The sequence below is a fragment of the Culicoides brevitarsis genome, chromosome 3 (assembly GCF_036172545.1).
Source record: "Culicoides brevitarsis isolate CSIRO-B50_1 chromosome 3, AGI_CSIRO_Cbre_v1, whole genome shotgun sequence".
Classification (NCBI taxonomy): Eukaryota; Metazoa; Arthropoda; class Insecta; order Diptera; family Ceratopogonidae; genus Culicoides; species Culicoides brevitarsis.
In genome coordinates, this window is record NC_087087.1 from 18270338 (window position 1) to 18289926 (window position 19589).

Below are 19589 nucleotides of genomic sequence, written 5' to 3' on the forward strand. Positions count from 1 at the left end.
AAATCATCTTGACAAAAAAAATATATTTTTGCAAGATTTCCCGAATCATTTTAAAAATTAATTATTTTATTTATTGAACATATTTTAAAAAAATTAAAAGTCAATTTTATTATTACTTTTTTATTTTATTTTATTTTTATTTGTAGCTTGAAATATTCTGCTTTAAATTTAATTTTTTATTGTGAAAAATATTAATGAATGTTTTGAAATTGTACAAATTAATTTTTGTGAAAAAGTATTTCATAACTGGAAGGTGCGGGAAATGTTAAAATAAAAGAAATTAAATTACTTTAAAAAATTAAACTTAAATTTATTTAATTTTTAAAATAATTTAATTTTTTGTTTGAAAAGTTCGATAAAAATTATTGAGAAAAAATTTTTTTTATTGAAAAGAAAAAAATACAAAGAAATTTAAGAAAATGTTGAACTTTCTGAAAACTCAAAATATTTTTTTCTCTAAAAAAATAATTTTATTGAAATTTTTAATTTAATTTATTTAATTATTTTTTTTTTTTTAATTTAGAAAAAAAAACAAATATTTTGAAGTATTTTTATTTTCAGACATTTCCCGAACCTTCCTGACTGAATCCAGTTTTTTGGAACAAAAAAAAATTAACATAAATGTCGAACGATCGTGTTTGACAAAAAAAAACAGACTTCATGTGCTAAAATTTTTAAACAAAAAATAAACACATTTTTACGTCTTTTTTCATTTCTTTATTTTTTTATTCATTTTTCTTGACTAGTCGTAGGACTTTAACTCTAAAATTCATACTTAAAATAGTGACTGACATAGTTTATTATTATTACTGGTAAGGATCATATAAATATTTTTTTGATTCTCTTATTTTGTTACTTTTCTGGTATTGTATTGTATTCGTTATTTTCTCGGTGTGACAGTTTACTGCTAAAAATATTAGGAATATAATTTAAATAGAGAGGAAAGGTAAAGTATTCGGGAAAATTTATTGTTTTAATTTTTTTAATGGATTGTTTAACTTTGTCTGTTTTTTATTTATTAAAACCCTGGAAGAAAACAAAAAAAAAATCTTAAAATATTAAATTAAAATAAATTTTTAAATAAATTTTGATTTTTTTTTTATTTAATAATTTTTAATGACTTTCGAAACATTTTAATAAAATTTTATCAATAATATTTAAGAAGATTTTTTATTTATCTAATAAATAAATATTTATTTTAAATAAAAATATTTTTAATTAAAATCTAATATTTAAGAATAAATTTAAAAAAAATTATAAAAATATATGTTTTTAAAAAATTTAATATGAATTCAAGTGTAAAATATTTTTTTATAATTTTAAAAAAATAAAAAGTCCAGGTCAAACGCTTCATGAGAGAACAAATTGTAGTAGAAATAATTTTAATTCGGCGTTCTCGGTTGTTCAGTTATTTGTTCATGTTTATAAAAGGTAGAAACTAGCTTCTACAGACATACAAAGTTCTATCCTTATACAAATAGATTTTCTTAAATTTTACAAATATTTTTCATTTAAAATTCTTATTGCACTCTTCCGGTATTTTTTTTCTAACACTTTCTCCTTTGACGGCGGCTTGACGCGCAAAGTTATCTCAGTGTCGAGTGTGTCATGTTCAGACACAGCAGATGGTCACGCTTGTCGCCCCATCCCCCGTTGCCCTTCCGGAGCTTTGTCTTTTTTGTTATACTTGGCATCGTTAACGTTATACTTTTGGGATACAATTGACCCGCTTTTGTCGCAATGTGTATCACTTGTTGAACTTTGGAAATCACTTGATTCGACTCACAGTTATTTTTCTTGTGATGAACGCCGCTAAAAAAAAATTTTTTTTATTAAAATTTGATTTTTTTTAAAAAATTAAAATTTTTACCATTCACCGATGTGGAAAACGCGAGGACCTTTCACAACCATCGCATATAATTTATTCTCTAAGCATTGCTGGGACAAATGTTGCAACGACCAGTCCCAGTTGTAGTCGTCGTAGTTGCAAAAATGAATGGCACACGACTTGATTTGATGCCACGTGGTCTGGTTCAGAGCCATGCCCATGTTGTGTTTGCTGGAGATCCAGGGCGTTATTTCAGCCTGTTTTACAAAATAAATAAATAAAAAATTTATTGAAAAAATTTAACGGTAAAATTCCATTTTTTTATTGATAAAGATGAATCAAAAGTCTTTTTTTGCATTATTTATTCAGGTCACGTCCTTCTATCATTCCACGTAACACAATAAATGCAATAATTTTAATAAATTGCATGTTATTCTAGGTCATTGTTCTGCTTCTGGTTTGTGATATTTATTTTTATTCTGATTGTCAAAGAGAGAATTTTTAATAAGAAAAAAAAATAATTTCCCACAATTTTTTTGAGAGAAGAAACAAAAAAAAAACAAAACATTTTTGTTATTTTTTTTGATGATGATGTAAATGATGACAATAACAGTCAGTTGTTAAAAAATTACATTCATTCTCTAAATTTTTCCTAGGTACTTAAAAAGCCGTGTGTTACATATTTTTCAACAAATAAACAAAAAACTCTAGTTAAGTGGTTGTTGTTATTTTATTAATGATGAAGAGGGTAAACGTAAAACTTTGTACCGTTTACTGACGGATTTTAAATTTTTTTTAACTTTGATTTTTTCTATTTTTATGCATTTTAAAACTTTTATGAATATTTCTAAATTTTTTGTGTGATTGATTTTAGTATTTTCCTTTAATTGAGAAACTTGAATTTTTTAAAACTTTTTTTTTTAATTTTCCCCTGAAAATAAAAAAAATTAAAGGAAAAAAATCCAAAAGTTTTATTATTTTGTTTTACGTTTTTTACAATTTTATCACCTGAAACTCAAGCTGCTAACTTAAATTATTTTTTTTTTATTTACTCTTTTGGAATTTTGATTTTGAATGAAAATAAAATGATTGAAATAAAATTACTAAAATTTGTCAAAAAAAAAACAATGAATATTTAATTCAAAATTCTGTCAAAATGTTTAGAAATTCTTTAATTTTTTTAAAATTTAATTTTAACTTTGGATTTAAATTTCCATTTTTTGTCGCCCCCCCTCCAATTTCGTCGAAAATTCAGGGGGAAAAATTAAAAATTAAATTGAAAATTGGAACATTTTTGACATTTTTGGGAATTTTTTTAATAAAACATCATAAAAAGTGTAATTAAATAAACCAAAGAATAAGTAAATTTACAGGTGAAAAAACTTTTAAAGTCACGTGACCAAATTTTTTTTTTTCAAAAATTTTAATTTTGTATAATTTTCTCTAATTTTGAGTTCAAATTAAAAAAAAAATAATATGTTAAATTAATAAAATGTTAAAAAGTAACGTTAAAAAATTACAAAATGTTTATTTATTTAATTTAGTAAATTTTGGTTAATTAGAAAAAAAATAATTATTTTTAAAAAAAATTATAATTAAAAAGTTTATTCAAAATTGTAGTTTTTATTTTTAATTTATTATTTTATTATTAGGTATTATTAAAAAAAAAAATGAAAAATTTCCACAAAAAAAAAATTAAATAATATTTTAGTGAATAGATTTGAAATTCTAGTTAAAGTACAAATTAAAAAAAAATAAATCTTATTTTATTTTTCAAAAATTTATCGTTTTCGGAATACCCAAAGGAAAAGGTAAAAGTACAAAGTTACACGTTTGTCCCTAAATTAACGTAAATACCTCTAAGTAGGAATTTTGTTGAAAAAAAAACATTTAAAGCAAACCCACATCCCATAAAACAAACAAAAATATGAGGATTTTAATGAATTGTTTTTTTTTTCTTTTTTTTTATACCTTTTGATAAAGTGAGTACAATGATGGCATTACTTGAAAGGACCATTGTGCCTGTGATGATGAAGCATGTTTGTTATTACGCTTATGCTGTTGTTTTTCATCAACATAATCCCGGAAACCGTCACCAATGTTGTTGTTGTAGTTGTTATTATTATTTATATTGTTAGAGTTAGTAATTTTAGGATTATTATTAAAATTGCTACTAGGACTATTGAGTAAAAATTTATTGTTATTATTGTAGCTGTGTGCGAGTGATGAGGAAGAAGAAGAAGCGCTTTTAATTTCTGTTTCGTGTGGAGATGGCGGGTGGTTATGATGCAGTAATGACGTAGAATGATGTCCAAACAAAGCTTTATCGTTACTATTGCTAGGCTGTTTCTATTTTTTTTTTTAATGAAAATCATATTTTTTGCAATTTTTGTATAAAAAAATTTTGGTGAGAAACGAAAAAAAAGATCAAATATTATTTTTCAATTTTTTTTTTTAAATTTAATTTTAAGCGTTGTAAGTGTGGTGTTTGAAATAATATGACAAAACATGCAACCAAATATATTTTTTTTAAATAAAAAAAGTGAAACTGGTGCAAAAATTCTAATTATTTGAAATGAAAAGTGTGCTTGTGATCTTGTACAATTAGAACATGCCACTCTCAACTCATCAACTTTTGATAGAAGAAGCTTTCTTTGGAAGTCAAGGAGATACAAGTGAGAAAGAACAAGCGAGAAAACAAGGAAAGGCGTCACATTTTTACAAAAGCGGAGTGTGTAGAGAGTTTTAGAAAAGAGAAGACAATTAACATCAAGAACAAACAGCAGTACTTAAGTATTAGAAGAAGTAGATGGAATTAACAGCAACACCACATTACAGAAGTAGGTCTTTGAGTTAAAGAAAAAATCACGCATTTCTCACCTTTTTACTGCTATACGTGTAATAGTTGAATGTTTTCAAGTATGTGCCCAACGACAAAATGTTGCATTTGGGACAAGATTCGCGCGATTTTTGCTGCATCATATTTAGTACGTATAAAAAGTCTTCGGCAACGTAGTGATCTTCTTCGAGGAACACCACTAAACCTAAAAATTAAGAAAAAAAATGCATTAAAAAAATTTATTAAAAATAAAAAAGAATTATAAAATTTTTGAATTAATAAAAAAAATAGGAAAAGTTAGTTAAAAAATTTTTAATTAAAGAAAAAAAATTAATTAATTTAAAATATTCATTAATTTTTTTTTCTTTAATTAAATTTATGGGAATTTTAAAAAGCAGTCTTAATTTTTCTGATTAAAAAAAAAATAAATAATAAAAAAGTAATGAAAATAATAAAAGTTTGAAAAAAAAAATTAAATTAAATTTAATTTAAATTAATACTTTAGAATTAAAATTAGAGCTAATTTTAAAAATTACATATTAAAATAGCATTTAGACTTGAATTTTTAATTTTTTTGGTATTCAAAAATTAAATCAATCAAAAAAAATCATAAATAAACTTTTAACATTAAAATCTATGAAAAACTTTTGGTGAAGAAAACTTTTATGAAGAAAATTATTTTGATTTAAAAATTATGGAAAAGGACCAAAAATTAGCAATTTTAAAATTAAAAAACAAAAAATAATTTATTTAGGAATTTAGTTTTTAATTTTTAACCTGAGACAAAAACCAAAAACTATATTAATTAATTTAAAAGTCGTATTAAAAATAATTTTTTCTCACCTGTATGATATTTGGTCACTTCCAATCCATCGAACACAGTGTTGGTCTTCCAGAACCAGTGATGTTTTGTTTGAGTGAAAGCTGCTTCACGGTAATGCCCATAGAGATCAGGGTGTTGGGCGTTATTGCAGTTTAGCTTCAGTGCTCTAAAATTTAAATAAATTAAAAAAAATTTAATATTGTAAAAATAAAATTCGTAAAACTTACTCTTCCTTTTTGACGTCTCGTGGACAGTCATTGGGATCCTCGCCTGGAAACTCATGCGGGTGTGTTTGAATGGAATATGGATAAAAAATCTGTGACAAAATAAATTTAATTATTTGTTTTCAGGTAAAAGAAAAAAGGGAGACTTACTTGAATAACTTTACAAAAATCAATGGACTGAACTAACTCGTTAATTTCTTCGTCATAATAATCGTGCGAGAAAACCAAAAGTGTCTTAGAAATATCTCGTGCCTGTGCCAAACTTATGATAAGGTGACGTAAATACTTTACTCTTTTATGTACCTGAAATAGATAAAATAAAAAAAAATATATTAGAAAAATTTGAACATTGACAAGGAAATCTTGGTTCTTACTGAGAAGACGAATAAATTAATTATTTACGATTTTTTTTAATTCAAGAATAAAAAAATATTTAAATTAAAAATATGAAGTTTTTGAAAGATTTTAATTAAAAAAAATAGGTTTTCAAAATCTTTTTTAAAATATATTTTTCAAAATATTTAAGATTCAATAAATTATATATAAAAAGATTAAAAATTAAATTTTTTAAAATTAATTTCAACTGCTAAATTATAAAAATATAATTTTTTTTGAATTTTTAAAAAGTTTTTAAATAAACATAAAATAATAATTAAAAAAATTAATTTAAATAAAAATTATTTTTGAAAATAAAATGTTCTTTCTTTTTTTTAATTATATATTAATTTATTCACATTTAAAAACAAAATAGTTTTTGGGACAAAATATTAAAATATTTTTTATTGAAAAATTAAATAAAAAAATATTTAATAATTGAAATTGAAGAAATTTCATAAAAAAATAAAATATTAATTCGCCAAAAAATAAAATAAATGAAAATTATAAAAACTATAATCTTTCAACTTCTAACTTAAAAATAAATTTTTGAAAAATATTTATAATTAATTTCATAAAATTGAAATTCATTTAATCAAACATTATAAAACACCAGTCATTTCCACTTGCTTTGCTTAAAAAGACACTTGTTCGAATGCTCATTACCATACAAACACTACACTGAATAAGAACTGACAGTACAACATAATTTCCCACACATATCCTTCCATGTATTTAACATTCCTTCGCATGACAAATCTCACTTAAAAGCCCAATTTCTGTTTAATAAAATCAAAAAGAACAATATAATGTAAATGTGTATTTTTACATTTCAGAGGGAAAAGTTTTATTTTTATTTTATGTATTTAGCAAATATCGTTGTCGTATATTAAAAGCATATTATTTTTTATATCGCCCCGAGCGGACGGCTTTTGTTGTCTTTTCTTTCATGTATGCCACGATAAATAAAACGATATTATAATAAATTAGTCAAATAAAGTACAAAAAAAAGTTTGTTATAATTTGCTTTTTATGACATCATTTTCGGTAAAACAACAACAACAACAAGTTGCTCCTTATATGGCATTTTGTTCGTTTATTTGTCACGAATCACATGACTCGTTCACGTACAACTCTGTAATGAAATAAACTTCAACTTTTGTAATGTCATCTAAAGTACGAGAAAGCAAGGTTGAGAATTATTTTTGAGTCAAGTTTTTTTTTTGCAAAGTCTCTGTCGTCGTAGCGGATGTAATTTTGATGGAAGAGTGCACAAAAGTTAACACAAAAGGGAATTTTTAATGCCTTCTCATTTATTTTCAGGTGAAATAACAAAAAAAAATTTTTTTCATGAAAAGAGGAGATTGGAACACTTGAGAAAAGAGGATAATAACGTCCGACAATGTTTTATTTAATCCTCATCATTCACTCACCGACTAACCTATTTACTTATTTATGCTTTTAAACAATCATCGTAACTTTGCTCCGTCAGCAGGGCGTAAATCAACGTTAAAAAGTCATGAAAAATTGCTGTAAATTCAAACAAAAACTTTTTAAAACGAAAGTTATCCGCACTTCAATCAACTTCCTCCTCCGCACACTGAAATTCGCAACACACATATTTTGTTAAACAATCATCGACAATTCCCCTGTTAAAGAACTTTTCCGGCTGAAAAGTAAGACTGGAAAAGCAAGAGTCAGTAAATAAACATTAGGTAACAAAATTCCCGTTGATTAATGTATGAAAAATATTCTACATTACACTGATAAATTTTTCCGTAGTATTAGGCGAATAAATTTATTTTTTTTTTGGCAGCAACCCCCTGGATTTTGTCAAAAAAATAATAATTGATTAAATTTGTTAAAAATTTGTAAAAAATATTTTTTTTTTTCAAAATTTGGTAGAAAATTAAGACATAATTGATTTTATATTAATTTTTAAACTTAAACTTAGCTTAAGTCAAATTTTCTTGCAGCCCAGAAAAAAAATACAAAAAAGTTTAATTTTTTTCTTTTTTTAAATATTTGTAAATTTACTAAATATAAAAATTTAACAAATTAATTTTTGGGTTGAACAAAATTTAGCTTATTTGTTTAAAAATCCATTTTGGTAAATTTAAAACTAGATTTTGCTTAACTTTTTTAAAATCTTGAAAAAAATATTAAACTTAATCTTAGTCTTAATTAAATGAGAAAATCTCAAGTTTTGAGTATATTTTAATTATTTTTAATAGAAAAAAGTTCAAAAATGTCTAAAATAATATTAAAAAAGATATCTAAAATAATTTTTTTCGAAATTAATTTTTTTCGATTAAAGTAGGTATATAATAATTTTAAATTTTAATCAAAAATAGAAATAAAAAAACTTTAAAATGTTTTATTTTCAGTGTTTTTTAACACTTTTTTTCATCTGTTTTTTTAATATTTTTTTTTTAAATATTTTTTTCAATATTTGTTTTTTTTAGGCCGCTCCAAACAAAAATCAAAAATAAAGTCCGATGCTCCATTTTAAAAGTCAAAAATCCAATGGGGCAAAATAAAAAAAAGTTAAAAATTTCATCAAAATTGATCGTTTTTGGTTGTATTTTCATAATTTTTTAAGAAATTTTCAAAAAAATTTCAATTATTTTAATTTTTGTTTTGAAAATCATATTTTAACTTGAATTGATTCAAGTTTTAGAATCTAAATAAATTTTTCATAAAATTACTGAATTTTTTTTCAAATTTTTTTGACAGTTATTTTTTATGAAATTTTAATTTTTAACTTAAAATGATCTTAAATCAATTTTTAATTTGAAAATTTCAAAGAAGATTATTAAAAAACAACGATCAAAAATTGCTAAAATTTTGTCATTTTGTATGAAAATAAGTATTTCAATTTTTTTTTTATTTTGCCCCCCCACATTTTATTTTCAAAAATTTTTGAATTTCATTTGGAGCGGCCTTAAATACTTTTTTAAATATATTTTCTTAATATTTTTTTAAATATTTTTTTATATTTTTTTTATCAATTTAATATTTTAATTTTTTAGCTTATGTTTAAAAATTTAAAAAATCATCATAATTTTTTTTTTAATTTTCTCAACCCTCCTCACCAAAATCCCCGTGCGACTAAAAATGCAATAAATAACTTTACTCGCCTAATCTTTATAAATGTGTAACAAAAGGGAACCGAATGCCGTAAAGAACTATTTTCATTCATTATTAGACGGTCCCATTACGGTACGTGCAGCAACCATGATTGAACATTTTTTTATAACGCGCGACAATATACGGCGCCGCCATACGAAAAAAAAGTCTTTACACAAAAATTACTGAAAATATTATAATAATAACATTAATAAAATACACAGTCGTTCGGGGTAGGAGCAGCGCAAATAAAAAAGTAAGTTTGTAACTGCTTCCTTCGACTTTGCCAAATTAGTTCAATTTTGGTGCTTGGAGCGATATCCTCGCTTGTTCCTGGCACACTTTGCACAGAAATACTAACAGGAAATTCGATTGATTAAAACTTTTTAATTGGATCTCTTGAGCTCGGGATTAAGACAAAAGTGGCGGTAACGAACTAGCAGCAGCATGAAAGATTACCATGACTACAGTCCAAAACTTAATTTTACATTTAAGATGCCAGATCATCTGAAATCCGAGCCACTAAGGAAGATTGAGAATGAGTAAGTTTTGTGTGTTTGTAAAATATTTAATAAAAACAATCGAGTTTTCCAAGAAACTTTTGCAGACGCACAAAGCTCGTATGAGTAGGGTTGAAAATACTTTTGAGTCAAGCAGAAACATATTTTTTTAAAAATATCATTTTTTTTAATTAAAAAATTGTTAATCAGTTTTTTTTTTGCGAAAAAATTGAATCAAAATTAAATTTAAAAAATTAAAAATTTATTGAGCAAAAATAATTAATTTTAATTATTTTTCTAATTTTTTTAAAAAATTTATTTTTTTAAAATTTATTTAAAAAAAAATATTTTTTTAAATTTTCTAAATTTATTTTTAAAAAATTTTAAATATTTTTCTAAAAACTTTCTAAATTTTTTTTTTTTTTTTTTCTAAATTTTCTTAATTTTTCTTTTATTTTTTTAAAAATTTTTAAATTTTTTATTTTTAAAAAAAACTTTTTAATTTTTTCTATTTTTTAATTTTAAACTTTTTTTATATAAATTTTTTAATTTTTTCTTAAATTTGTTTTAAAATTTTTTAAAATTTTTTAAATTTAAATTAATTTTCTTATGTCTTTAAATATTTCTGACCCTGCTCATACGTAAAATTTGCATTTAATATTAGAAAGTTTAAAAGGATGCCTTTTTTGATTGCTTTTATTATTACCATAAATGCAGCATACCTCGAGCATTTTGGTGTAGTCCAGAAAGTTTGTCGACATTATGTGAAATATCTTTGCGGAAAAGTTTAAAAGTTGGGGACTTTTGGAATGTAATAATGGTATGACGAACTTGGAACTTTTATTTTAAATCAATTTAATTTTCTTTTTTTTTCCTTTTTTCCCAGAATTCACTTCCATTTCATCAAAGAACCTACTTGCGACGTGATTTGTATCTCAAGGAAATTTTTCCATGCGGAATTACGCATTTTGAAAGACTCGCAAACAAATTGCAACGTCCCAAGTTTCCGTACATTCGGTTTGTGCGCAACAAAGAATGGAATCGGAAAATGTCGCGACATTCGTCGCATTCAAAGCAAAGATCAACATCGTCCTCGTAGGATTTTTTTTTCTTAAGAAAATGAAAAAAATAAAGAAAAAATGTGTTTTCTTACCTGTACAACAATTATCACAGAATTATTTTGCAATGGCCCATACAAGTCCTCATTGAGTACCATTTGCGCTTCATTATATCGTGAAATCATCATTTTAATCTCACTAATGTTAGCAGCACGAAGACTGTCATTATTGCCATTATTTTGTGTGTTATTGGTACCTGAATTAGTAGGAGATAAAAAAAAGAGGAAAAAAGATTGTATAAATTTCGTTGTTGCTCGTTTTCGTGATTGGATGACAGTAAGTAGTTGGCAAATGTAATTTTACGAGAAAATTTGCTAAAATACAAAAGTTTTTTCGGAATGCGATCAAAAAAACTAAAAATTTGATAGTTTTTCGAATTTTTACAAGACAATTTGAAAATATTTCACAAAATTTTGGATCTCAGAAAAATTGAAAAAAAAATCAAAAAAAATTTTTTGTAAAATTTCATTTAAATATAAAAATTCTAGAGCTTTTTGATAAATTTAACGACAATTTTCAACATGAAAAAAAAGTTAAATAATTTCAATCAAATTTTCTTCAATTTATAAATTAAAAAGAAATAAAATTTCGAGTTTTAAAAGTAATTTTTTTATTTTTCGAAAAACAACTCTTTATAATAAAAGGGTTTAATTTAATAATTATTTAAAAAGAATAAAATTAATCCAGAATATTTTGCAAAAAAAAAATTTTTCCAACAATTTAAAGTATTTAGTTAAAAAAAAAAATAAATTTTTACTCGGTAATTCGGTAATTTACAAAAATCTAGAATATTTTGCAAAAAAATAAATAAATTTTTTACTGGTGATTTACAAATGAATTTACTAAATATTTAATTTGATTTTTTAAATTTGAAAAAAAAATAAATAAAAATATTCCAAAACTACTAATAAATTTAAAAATTTTTAAGTAATTTTTAATATTAATTTTTTTAGTGAATTTTACGAAAATTTTTTATTGTGAAAAATTTAAATACATTTAAACTATAATTTCTTATTTCGTTTGGATTTTCCTAATTTTTTTTAAATTTCAATTTTTTTTATAATTTTTTAACTTTCACCTAAATTTTTTTTAGTAAATTTTTGATTTTATTTAAACTTAATTTACTACTTTGGTAAATCATTTTTAGAAAAAAAAAATAATTTAAATTTTCTCATAAAATCACCGCGAAAAAAATCCAAAAAACTCACCATGAGTATTATTCCTACTTTTCGACTTCAAGTATTTATGGAGAACGGGAGGGACCATTGACAGAATCGCTGCTGCCGAATCATTGGTAACGTCGATCGTTGTTAAGTCATTGCTATCTGCTCGCATCATCGACGACAATAAAGAAAGAGAAAGAAAAAAGGTAAATTTGAATTTCAAATGCCAAGAAATTCAAGAGAATCGAGCAAAAATCACTCACCATTTAATATGTTAATTTGTAGAAACGCAAAAAGGACTAGAAACAAGATGACACCCAGTCGAATGAACACTGTGTGACGTCTTCTCGTGAATGATCCAGTGTATGGAAGCGCAATTGGTATTTTTCGACCTGTTTTTTTTTGTTCGGTTGAGTATTTTAATTTTGATTGATTAGAGGATTGATTAACGAGCTACTTACTTCTCATACTAAAGAATTTTGTTTTGCATTTCTCTCGTTTACAGCTAATTACTCACACGCATGAGCTTTGGGAGGTACTTTTTGCTTGAAATTTTCATTTTATTCTAATACTGTTGATGAAACGCGTCATTTCTCGGATGATGTTCAATTCCCAGGCAATTACATGGTATCTTTGATAATCTGCAAAACACAAAAAAAAATCGTTTGAATGCGAGATAAGAAGAATAAAATGGCATCAATCACTTTTGGAAGTGCGCACTTCATTTTACGAGTGGCAAAAATGAGAGAATTTATCGCCTCGCTAATAACAAGACTTGGTCACGTTCCCATGGAATATGTGCAAATGCAGTGTGATAATTATAACAGCCACTCCAGCGTGGTGTAAGTATTTATTAAGTCGATATTTTTTCGCATTGTGTAACCGTTTTTTTCATTGATTTCTACACCGCAGGCACTCTTGGGTGCTTGACAGACTTCAGAAATCACTTTGTTCTAATTGCAAGAAAATTTCGAGAAATTTTTTTAATCAATATCAAAAAAAGGAGATAACCTTTTTATGCTGAATGAATATGTAAATTATGCAATTCAATTACAATTTATTTTTATATTCTGTAGTTATTGACATTTCTGTCTGCTTCTCGTTTCATGTCATTTCACTGCGCGGTTACACTTGACATCATTAAATATGGAGAGACTTCAAAAATGCATAAGGTATTTTGATGTCATCGGAAGGCATCGAATTACATACTCATTTGACGGCAAATTTCACACGACTCTAGTTACATATAATTTTTTTTTTCATGAAAATCTAGAATTTTTTATGAAATTGTAGAAATTTTTATTTTTTAAGTAAGAATAACTAAAATTTTACACATTTTTCGGTTTTAAAGTTAATATTTTTTCACGATCCTTGAGATCTAAAAATTGTCACAAAAATATTAAATTTTATTCAGAAAAACTAATTTAGAAAATTCTATAATTTTTATTATTTTTCTCAAAATTTCTTTCAGGTTCAAATTTTTATTATTTTCCTAACAATTTTGGTCTGATTTTTGTACTTTTTTGAAGATATTTTACAGTTTTTGGTAATTTTTTGATCATTATTGAAAATAAATGGCCATTACTGAAAAAAATCTAACTATCAAAATCATCTAAAAATCAATGAAATTTATTCAAAATTGAAAAAAAAAATTAATAAAAATTTTTATTAGATTTTTATATAAAATCGTCTTAAAATATTAAATAAAAAGTTATAAAATTAGAATTAATATTTTGAATTTTTCAAGTTTTATTTAATTTTTTAAAATTAAATTTACAAATAATTAAAATTATTTTTTTTAAAAATTAAAAAGAAAGTTAATTATTATTATTTTTTTAATTAAGAAAATTAATTTTAAAAAAGAAATTTAATTTATTTTATAAATTATTATTTTATAATGTATTTTATTATTTTTTATTTTTTTTTAAATTCAAATTCTCATCTCAAGTTCTTATTTAAATTTTTTTGGGACTCAAAAATTTTAAAATTTTTGTGAAAAAATATTAGATTCATTTGGTTTTATGTTAAAATTTAAATATTAGAAAAGGATATTTAATTATAAAAAGGAAAGTCTCAATTTGTTTCAAACAATAAAATCAAGTAAATAACAAGGATGTGAGTTTCCTGTCCTCCTTACACTTTTAGCATGAAAATTATTTCTCTTCGTCACCACAATCTATTTATGTCTATTAATCACCTCTCCAACCGCAACAACAACAAAAATCATCAACAAACTACTTTTACAGTCATTATAAATGCATTAAAAATTACTTTTTATTGTTACTTTTGCTTTGTGGTGAATCGAGGCGAGTGCCAGAGTTCCATGTCAAACGACAATCACATGGAAATTAATACTCATTTGACCAATAAAATGTAACAATATTTTTAATTCACAGTCACTGCACACACGTTGGTCGTTACTAAATGCATATTTTATGGTTACTTTATTCACGTTTTGATTGAAATACGATACAACCGCACTCTATCCATTAAGCCATCATCATCAATGATGCGTTGAACACATTGCTACATACACTTGATTTTGTTTTTAAAATGAAAAACAAAACAAAATTGATTTTTTTCTGTACCTTTTCCACACTTTTACTTTAGCCACGATTGTCACGACGAGCACAGTTACGACTTTTTTATTGTTCAAATTGTCTGTCTTTTCCAATAAAATGCAATTATTCAATATTACTGACTTATTTCAATGTCAATCTGGGTTGTCTGCAATCACCACCTACTTTGATTCTTTATTGGCAGCTATTTTTATTGAACTTCTGCCCAACGGATTGAAAAGGGGTGATATTAACCCCGCTTAAGGGGTGAATTTAATCCCTTATTTTGGAAAATGAGGGTTAATTTAATATATTGGAGTCACTCTAACCTCATTTGAACTTTCCCAGTGAGACGATGTGGAATTTTTCTATGGCCCTGGAGTCTTTATTATAAGACTTCACGTTTCCATCTGAGATTTTTCAAAATTTTTTTATTTTTGAGAAAATAAAGTACAAAGGTCTTATTTTGAAGACCCCAGGATCTTAAGAAAGATCACATTGTCTCACTGGGTGATCATCTACAACGGCCTTTTAAAATTAATCTCTTCAGGAGGTTAAGGGGTTTAATCCTTAATTGATACATTAAGGATTTAACAATTTAACCTCCTAAAGGGATTAATTTTCCATTAAAAGATACTATTTTAACTCCTTGAGGTTTTAGTTTAATCCCTTAAGAGGTTATTTCAATCCCTTTTGAAACTAAGAATTGTGAAAAGGGGTTGAAATAATATTTAAAAGGATTAATTTAACATACAAGAGAATAACTTATCCATTAAGATGCTAAATTAATCCTTTGGCTTAAAATGATAAAGAAGAAAAGGTGTTAAATTAGTCTCTTGAAGGGTTTTTAAAGGGCTTTAGAATATAGATAAACAATTTCAAAGGAGGTTAGATTGACCACCGGACACTTACGGAGTTAGTTTATTTTTTAAAAAGTTAGATTAGCCACTTGAAGTTTAAATTAATCCATTTTCAATGCGTAGGGCACAGTGAAAGTATTTGACGTGCGTCATTAGCGAGAACTTTTAATAAGCCTGTTTTTCGCCAGCAACGTGCTTAACAACTCTTGACTAATTCGGACGATGGTAACGTTGATACTGATCCCAATTTTTTCGGTATTACTAAAGAGATAATTGAGTAAAACCGTTCCGCTAATGAATTATTTAATTTATTGTATCATCATCATATCATTTTGTTACAAATTTTTTATTTTGACGAATTATTGTTTTATGATATTTTTTAAGCATTAAGTAATTTCGAACAATGTAAAAATCGGAAGTGAAGTAACCGAATAAAAAATCATTCAAATGCTAAGTAGAGAGCAGCGCATTCAGTCTAGGTTAGCCTTTAGTGACCCAGAAAATCCAAAAGTCACCTTCAAACTTAATTCGTTTCTCTATTTAATTACATTTTGAAATGGATCGCCACAACTGTGCAATTTCTGTTCCAAGCTTCAACGAGAAATCAGATTAAAGAACTAAATTAATTGAGTTAATTTATTTTGGCAAAAATTATGTTTTTCCATTTTGTGTCTCTTCTACAGCTACACGATGGTGCAGGTCAAAAATATATTCGAATAACACAAAAAAGGGCATCATTATACAGGATTTACACCTGCTTGATTTTCAGTTTTCTATGTCTCTCGGCGTCGCCGGTACCGGTGCGGTGTGTTCGTTATATTAGCACTCAACTACTCAACGTGGCGCTTTTGAATGTAGCATTATTTAAATTTATGACGGAGTGAAACGTGTTAAAGTTGCAGAACTATGTTTTATTTTTTTTGTGTGTGCGGTTTAGAAGTGTTGCATGTTTGTTCATGTCTAAGCACTTTTAATTTATTGGCTTGTCCTCATTACTCATAGTTTGTGCTATTTGTTCACAAGGATACCGCAAAAAAAATCATATCTTATCAATAAAATAACCATTATTTTTTCTACTTAAATCGTGATTTTATAAATTGTAAATAATGGTGTGGTAAGTTGGAAACACAATGATATATGATATCATGTGATAAGAATCTATAAGTTTTTTAAAATTTTTCTGATAAGCGAATATATTTTTAAGCATTGAATTGAAATTATTTTGAAAACATTATTCTTTCTGTTTTTTGGATAAAATACTCTGGACAAGACTAAAATAACAATCAGATATGTTATCGATTTCCTCTTTCCAAAAATTGATAGAAATTCTCAAGAGAGATAAATATCTAATATTGAGTCACTTCTCAGAAATAATTACTGAAGTGGTACTACTGACACAATGAGCCATTGTGAAAGCCGAGCTTCAAAACTATTTTTTATCCTTAATTTAAAGATACAGAAATTGAATATTCGAATTACCTCTTTAGGTAATAAAATGTATTTTCTTATTCATTTAAGGAAATGTGAAAGCATTATTGAGAACTACATTTAAAAAATTCCCTATAGGGTTTAAATATATTTAAAAAAAATGTTTTTTTTTGTTTGAAAATTTTAGAATTTCTACTCTGATTATTGATGAAAATTATACATATGCCAACTTGTTGTAAAAGTAATTTCATGAATTCAAATTTTGGCACCATCCATTTAAGGCGTCTGAGGGGCTCTAAAACTCATGAGTACGAGTACTGATCGACGGCGAGGCCAATGTCGACCCCCCTCCGGCTATTCGCGGTTGATGCCTCATGAATCCTCCATGCATCAGTGTCAAGCTGGTAATGCTTAAGGCGATCCAGTAAGATCGCGACGTTACGACCCGTAGGCGCTCTCCAGTTTACGCTTGGAACCCCCGGAAAGAATGCTTACATTTCGTGCATTTTCGGGCGCTGGTTTAGGTCTCCAAAAGTGAAGGATACGTTTGGTTTACCCTTTCTATTTGCACCGAGGACTTGCACAACCATTCGAAAGCATTCTGGTCTGAGCACTCGTACTTCACCACATGTGGCTTGGATGACACGAACGTCCATGACATCTCTGAAGATTGAGGGGAGCTGACGAACACACTGTCGATCCAGTCAGTGATGCTGTCAATCTCTGATTGCAGGAATCTAGTCCGTGGCCAAATAAAGAGGTCCTTGAAGTCATTGCCATTGTTGGCAGCGACCTCTTTATCATCAAATGATTTCAAATGATTTTTCGACATACTTTCGCTTTTGAAAAAGCCCATCCTTCCAGAGAGATAAAAACGCTACTTAACCTAGTGATATTCAAAATGACGTGATGAACATGAATTATCAATTAAATGGAAAATCACATCGCTTTGTACCTATTTCATAACTGGCGGTTTAATTGACACTAATTTAGACATTTTTATTTTGCCGCGCGCGTAAACAATCTGCAGATTGCTATCAAAGTTTCATTTATTTATATACTTTTTGATGTCAAATTAACTAACTAACTCGCGAACAATGCTGATGATAATGTGCGAAGTAGTTATGAATGACGATTCTCAATTAGAACAAAATAGAAAATATTTATTCAATTGGGACCGTAAATAAAATCACATTTTTTTCTGAACGATTATCATTACTACAAATTATTGGATGCATTCTAAAATAAAATTAAATAAGACAGATCTGGGTTTTGTCATGAAATTATTATTAGAGTTGAATGAATGATTATTATTTTTAATTTGTTGTGCGTAAGCTCAATGACTTGTTTAACATTGTAAAGAAAAATCAACAAACAGCCTTATCACGGTCATTGGACAGCAGTACGTGAGGTTTAACGCAAGGCTTGTAAATGTAAGTTACGCACGTTTTGTGATTCGCCTTATCATTTCAACTGGAATCGATCGAAATGTCAAGCTCTCCCTTGAGACAGATAAAAAAGAATGTATGTTTGATGGTAATGTAATGAGAAAGATACAGAAGGCGGGTCCGCTTTTGACATCATCACCCGCATAGCGTGAGAAGAAAACTTTACATGAAAGTTCAGAACCTTTCTCAAAAGTCTTTGATTTTTATCGCAAATTGTTATAAGAATAGATAAAAAAAATCAAATTGCTCATTATCTTCATTAAAGCTTTTCCCAGTAATTTTCTCGTGTTTATCTCTCTTCCCTCTATCTCTGTACTGTTCGTCATTAAAAAAAATATGTTATCTTCACACATATCTCTTCGCAACTACCCATTATTATTAAAAAGTGCATGAAGGTAGTAAATAATTGTTCATTCGCATTTTATTACAAGGATTGTAAATAATTATTAATTCGCTCAAAACAACAACAACTCGACTGCATTGCATTTTTTGTATTGATTATCAAATATTCATAAACTGGAGACTGGTTGGTTGGTTGATGGACAGCAAAACAACTCACCTATATTGGTGTAATAAATATAAATACAAAATGTATCTGCTGAGTGCGATGTTTTGTGTAAAAAAATTATATAATTATTAATATAAACATTCACATGAATCGCCGAGCGACAAACTTGATTTTTTTTTTCTCGTTTTTGCACTTTTTTTCTTCTCTTTGCTGACTAATGGATTGATTATGTTATTTTTTCCTTATTAGCAGCTTTTATCATGCGAGTTTATTTGGTGTTTAATACGCGGGCTGAGACCCGTGCCCCACCTTGACAGTCCTTTTCCAGCAATTTTTATCGCTTTATTGTCTAATTTTCACTTTTCTTATCCTCCTTATCCCTTGATTTATCGCGAAAATGGAGAAAAACGAGTGAGTGCAAGTCTTTTCACGGTGAGGGATAAAAACAGACTGAATGAAATCTGCTTTCAAGCAATAGTGAATGGCGTTGTTCATAAATGTCGTTGGTAGTTTAGGTTTTTTGCTTTACCTTTTTGATGAGTTTTTGCAGATGATGTTAACAAAACGTGTGAAATCACGATTTAATGTGATGAATAGTTTTTTGTCGTTTAAAAACTTTCGCGAATTGGTTAATGATGTTACTACTCGTTTCATTCTGTTGTATTCGTTTAATCTTTTGTAATAAAATGAGGTTGGTGCCAAATTTAAAGGCTTGTACTCAGATCTCTCAAGAAGTCTTATTGTACTTTTATCTTCCTAAACTTATAAGCTTCTTCAGTAAATGAGTG

At 26.3% G+C, this 19589-nt stretch overlaps 1 protein-coding gene across 2 annotated transcripts; it reads right to left on the bottom strand.

Annotated features, from left to right (window-relative positions):
- Nucleotides 1-1280: 1280 nt before the first annotated feature.
- On the bottom strand, nucleotides 1281-19232 carry LOC134833122 (alpha-1,6-mannosyl-glycoprotein 2-beta-N-acetylglucosaminyltransferase). Of its 2 annotated transcripts, XM_063847342.1 has the most exons (12): nucleotides 18853-19232; nucleotides 12461-12640; nucleotides 12263-12391; nucleotides 12045-12161; nucleotides 10872-11032; nucleotides 5865-6017; nucleotides 5718-5806; nucleotides 5511-5656; nucleotides 4709-4872; nucleotides 3800-3886; nucleotides 1871-2085; nucleotides 1281-1812 (listed from the first exon to the last, which is right to left on the bottom strand). In XM_063847342.1, exons 2-12 carry the CDS (start codon nucleotides 12465-12467, stop codon nucleotides 1587-1589), a joined length of 1494 nt encoding a protein of 497 aa, XP_063703412.1. In that variant the 5' UTR covers nucleotides 12468-12640; nucleotides 18853-19232; the 3' UTR covers nucleotides 1281-1586. The 2 variants fall into 2 exon arrangements, with proteins under 2 accessions (XP_063703412.1, XP_063703413.1); XM_063847343.1 differs by lacking the exon at nucleotides 3800-3886 and having other exon boundaries at nucleotides 1282-1812.
- Between the last annotated feature and the right edge of the window lie 357 nt (nucleotides 19233-19589).

What these genes read in the sequence shown, in the direction of transcription:
- LOC134833122 (XM_063847342.1), bottom strand. An exon ending in ACAAATTAACATATTAAATG is followed by an intron (nt 12,162 to 12,262) that starts GTGAGTGATTTT and finishes TGATGCGAGCAG; the next exon opens with ATAGCAATGACTTAACAACG. An exon ending in CGAGACGTCAAAAAGGAAGA is followed by an intron (nt 5,657 to 5,717) that starts GTAAGTTTTACG and finishes TTTAAATTTTAG; the next exon opens with AGCACTGAAGCTAAACTGCA.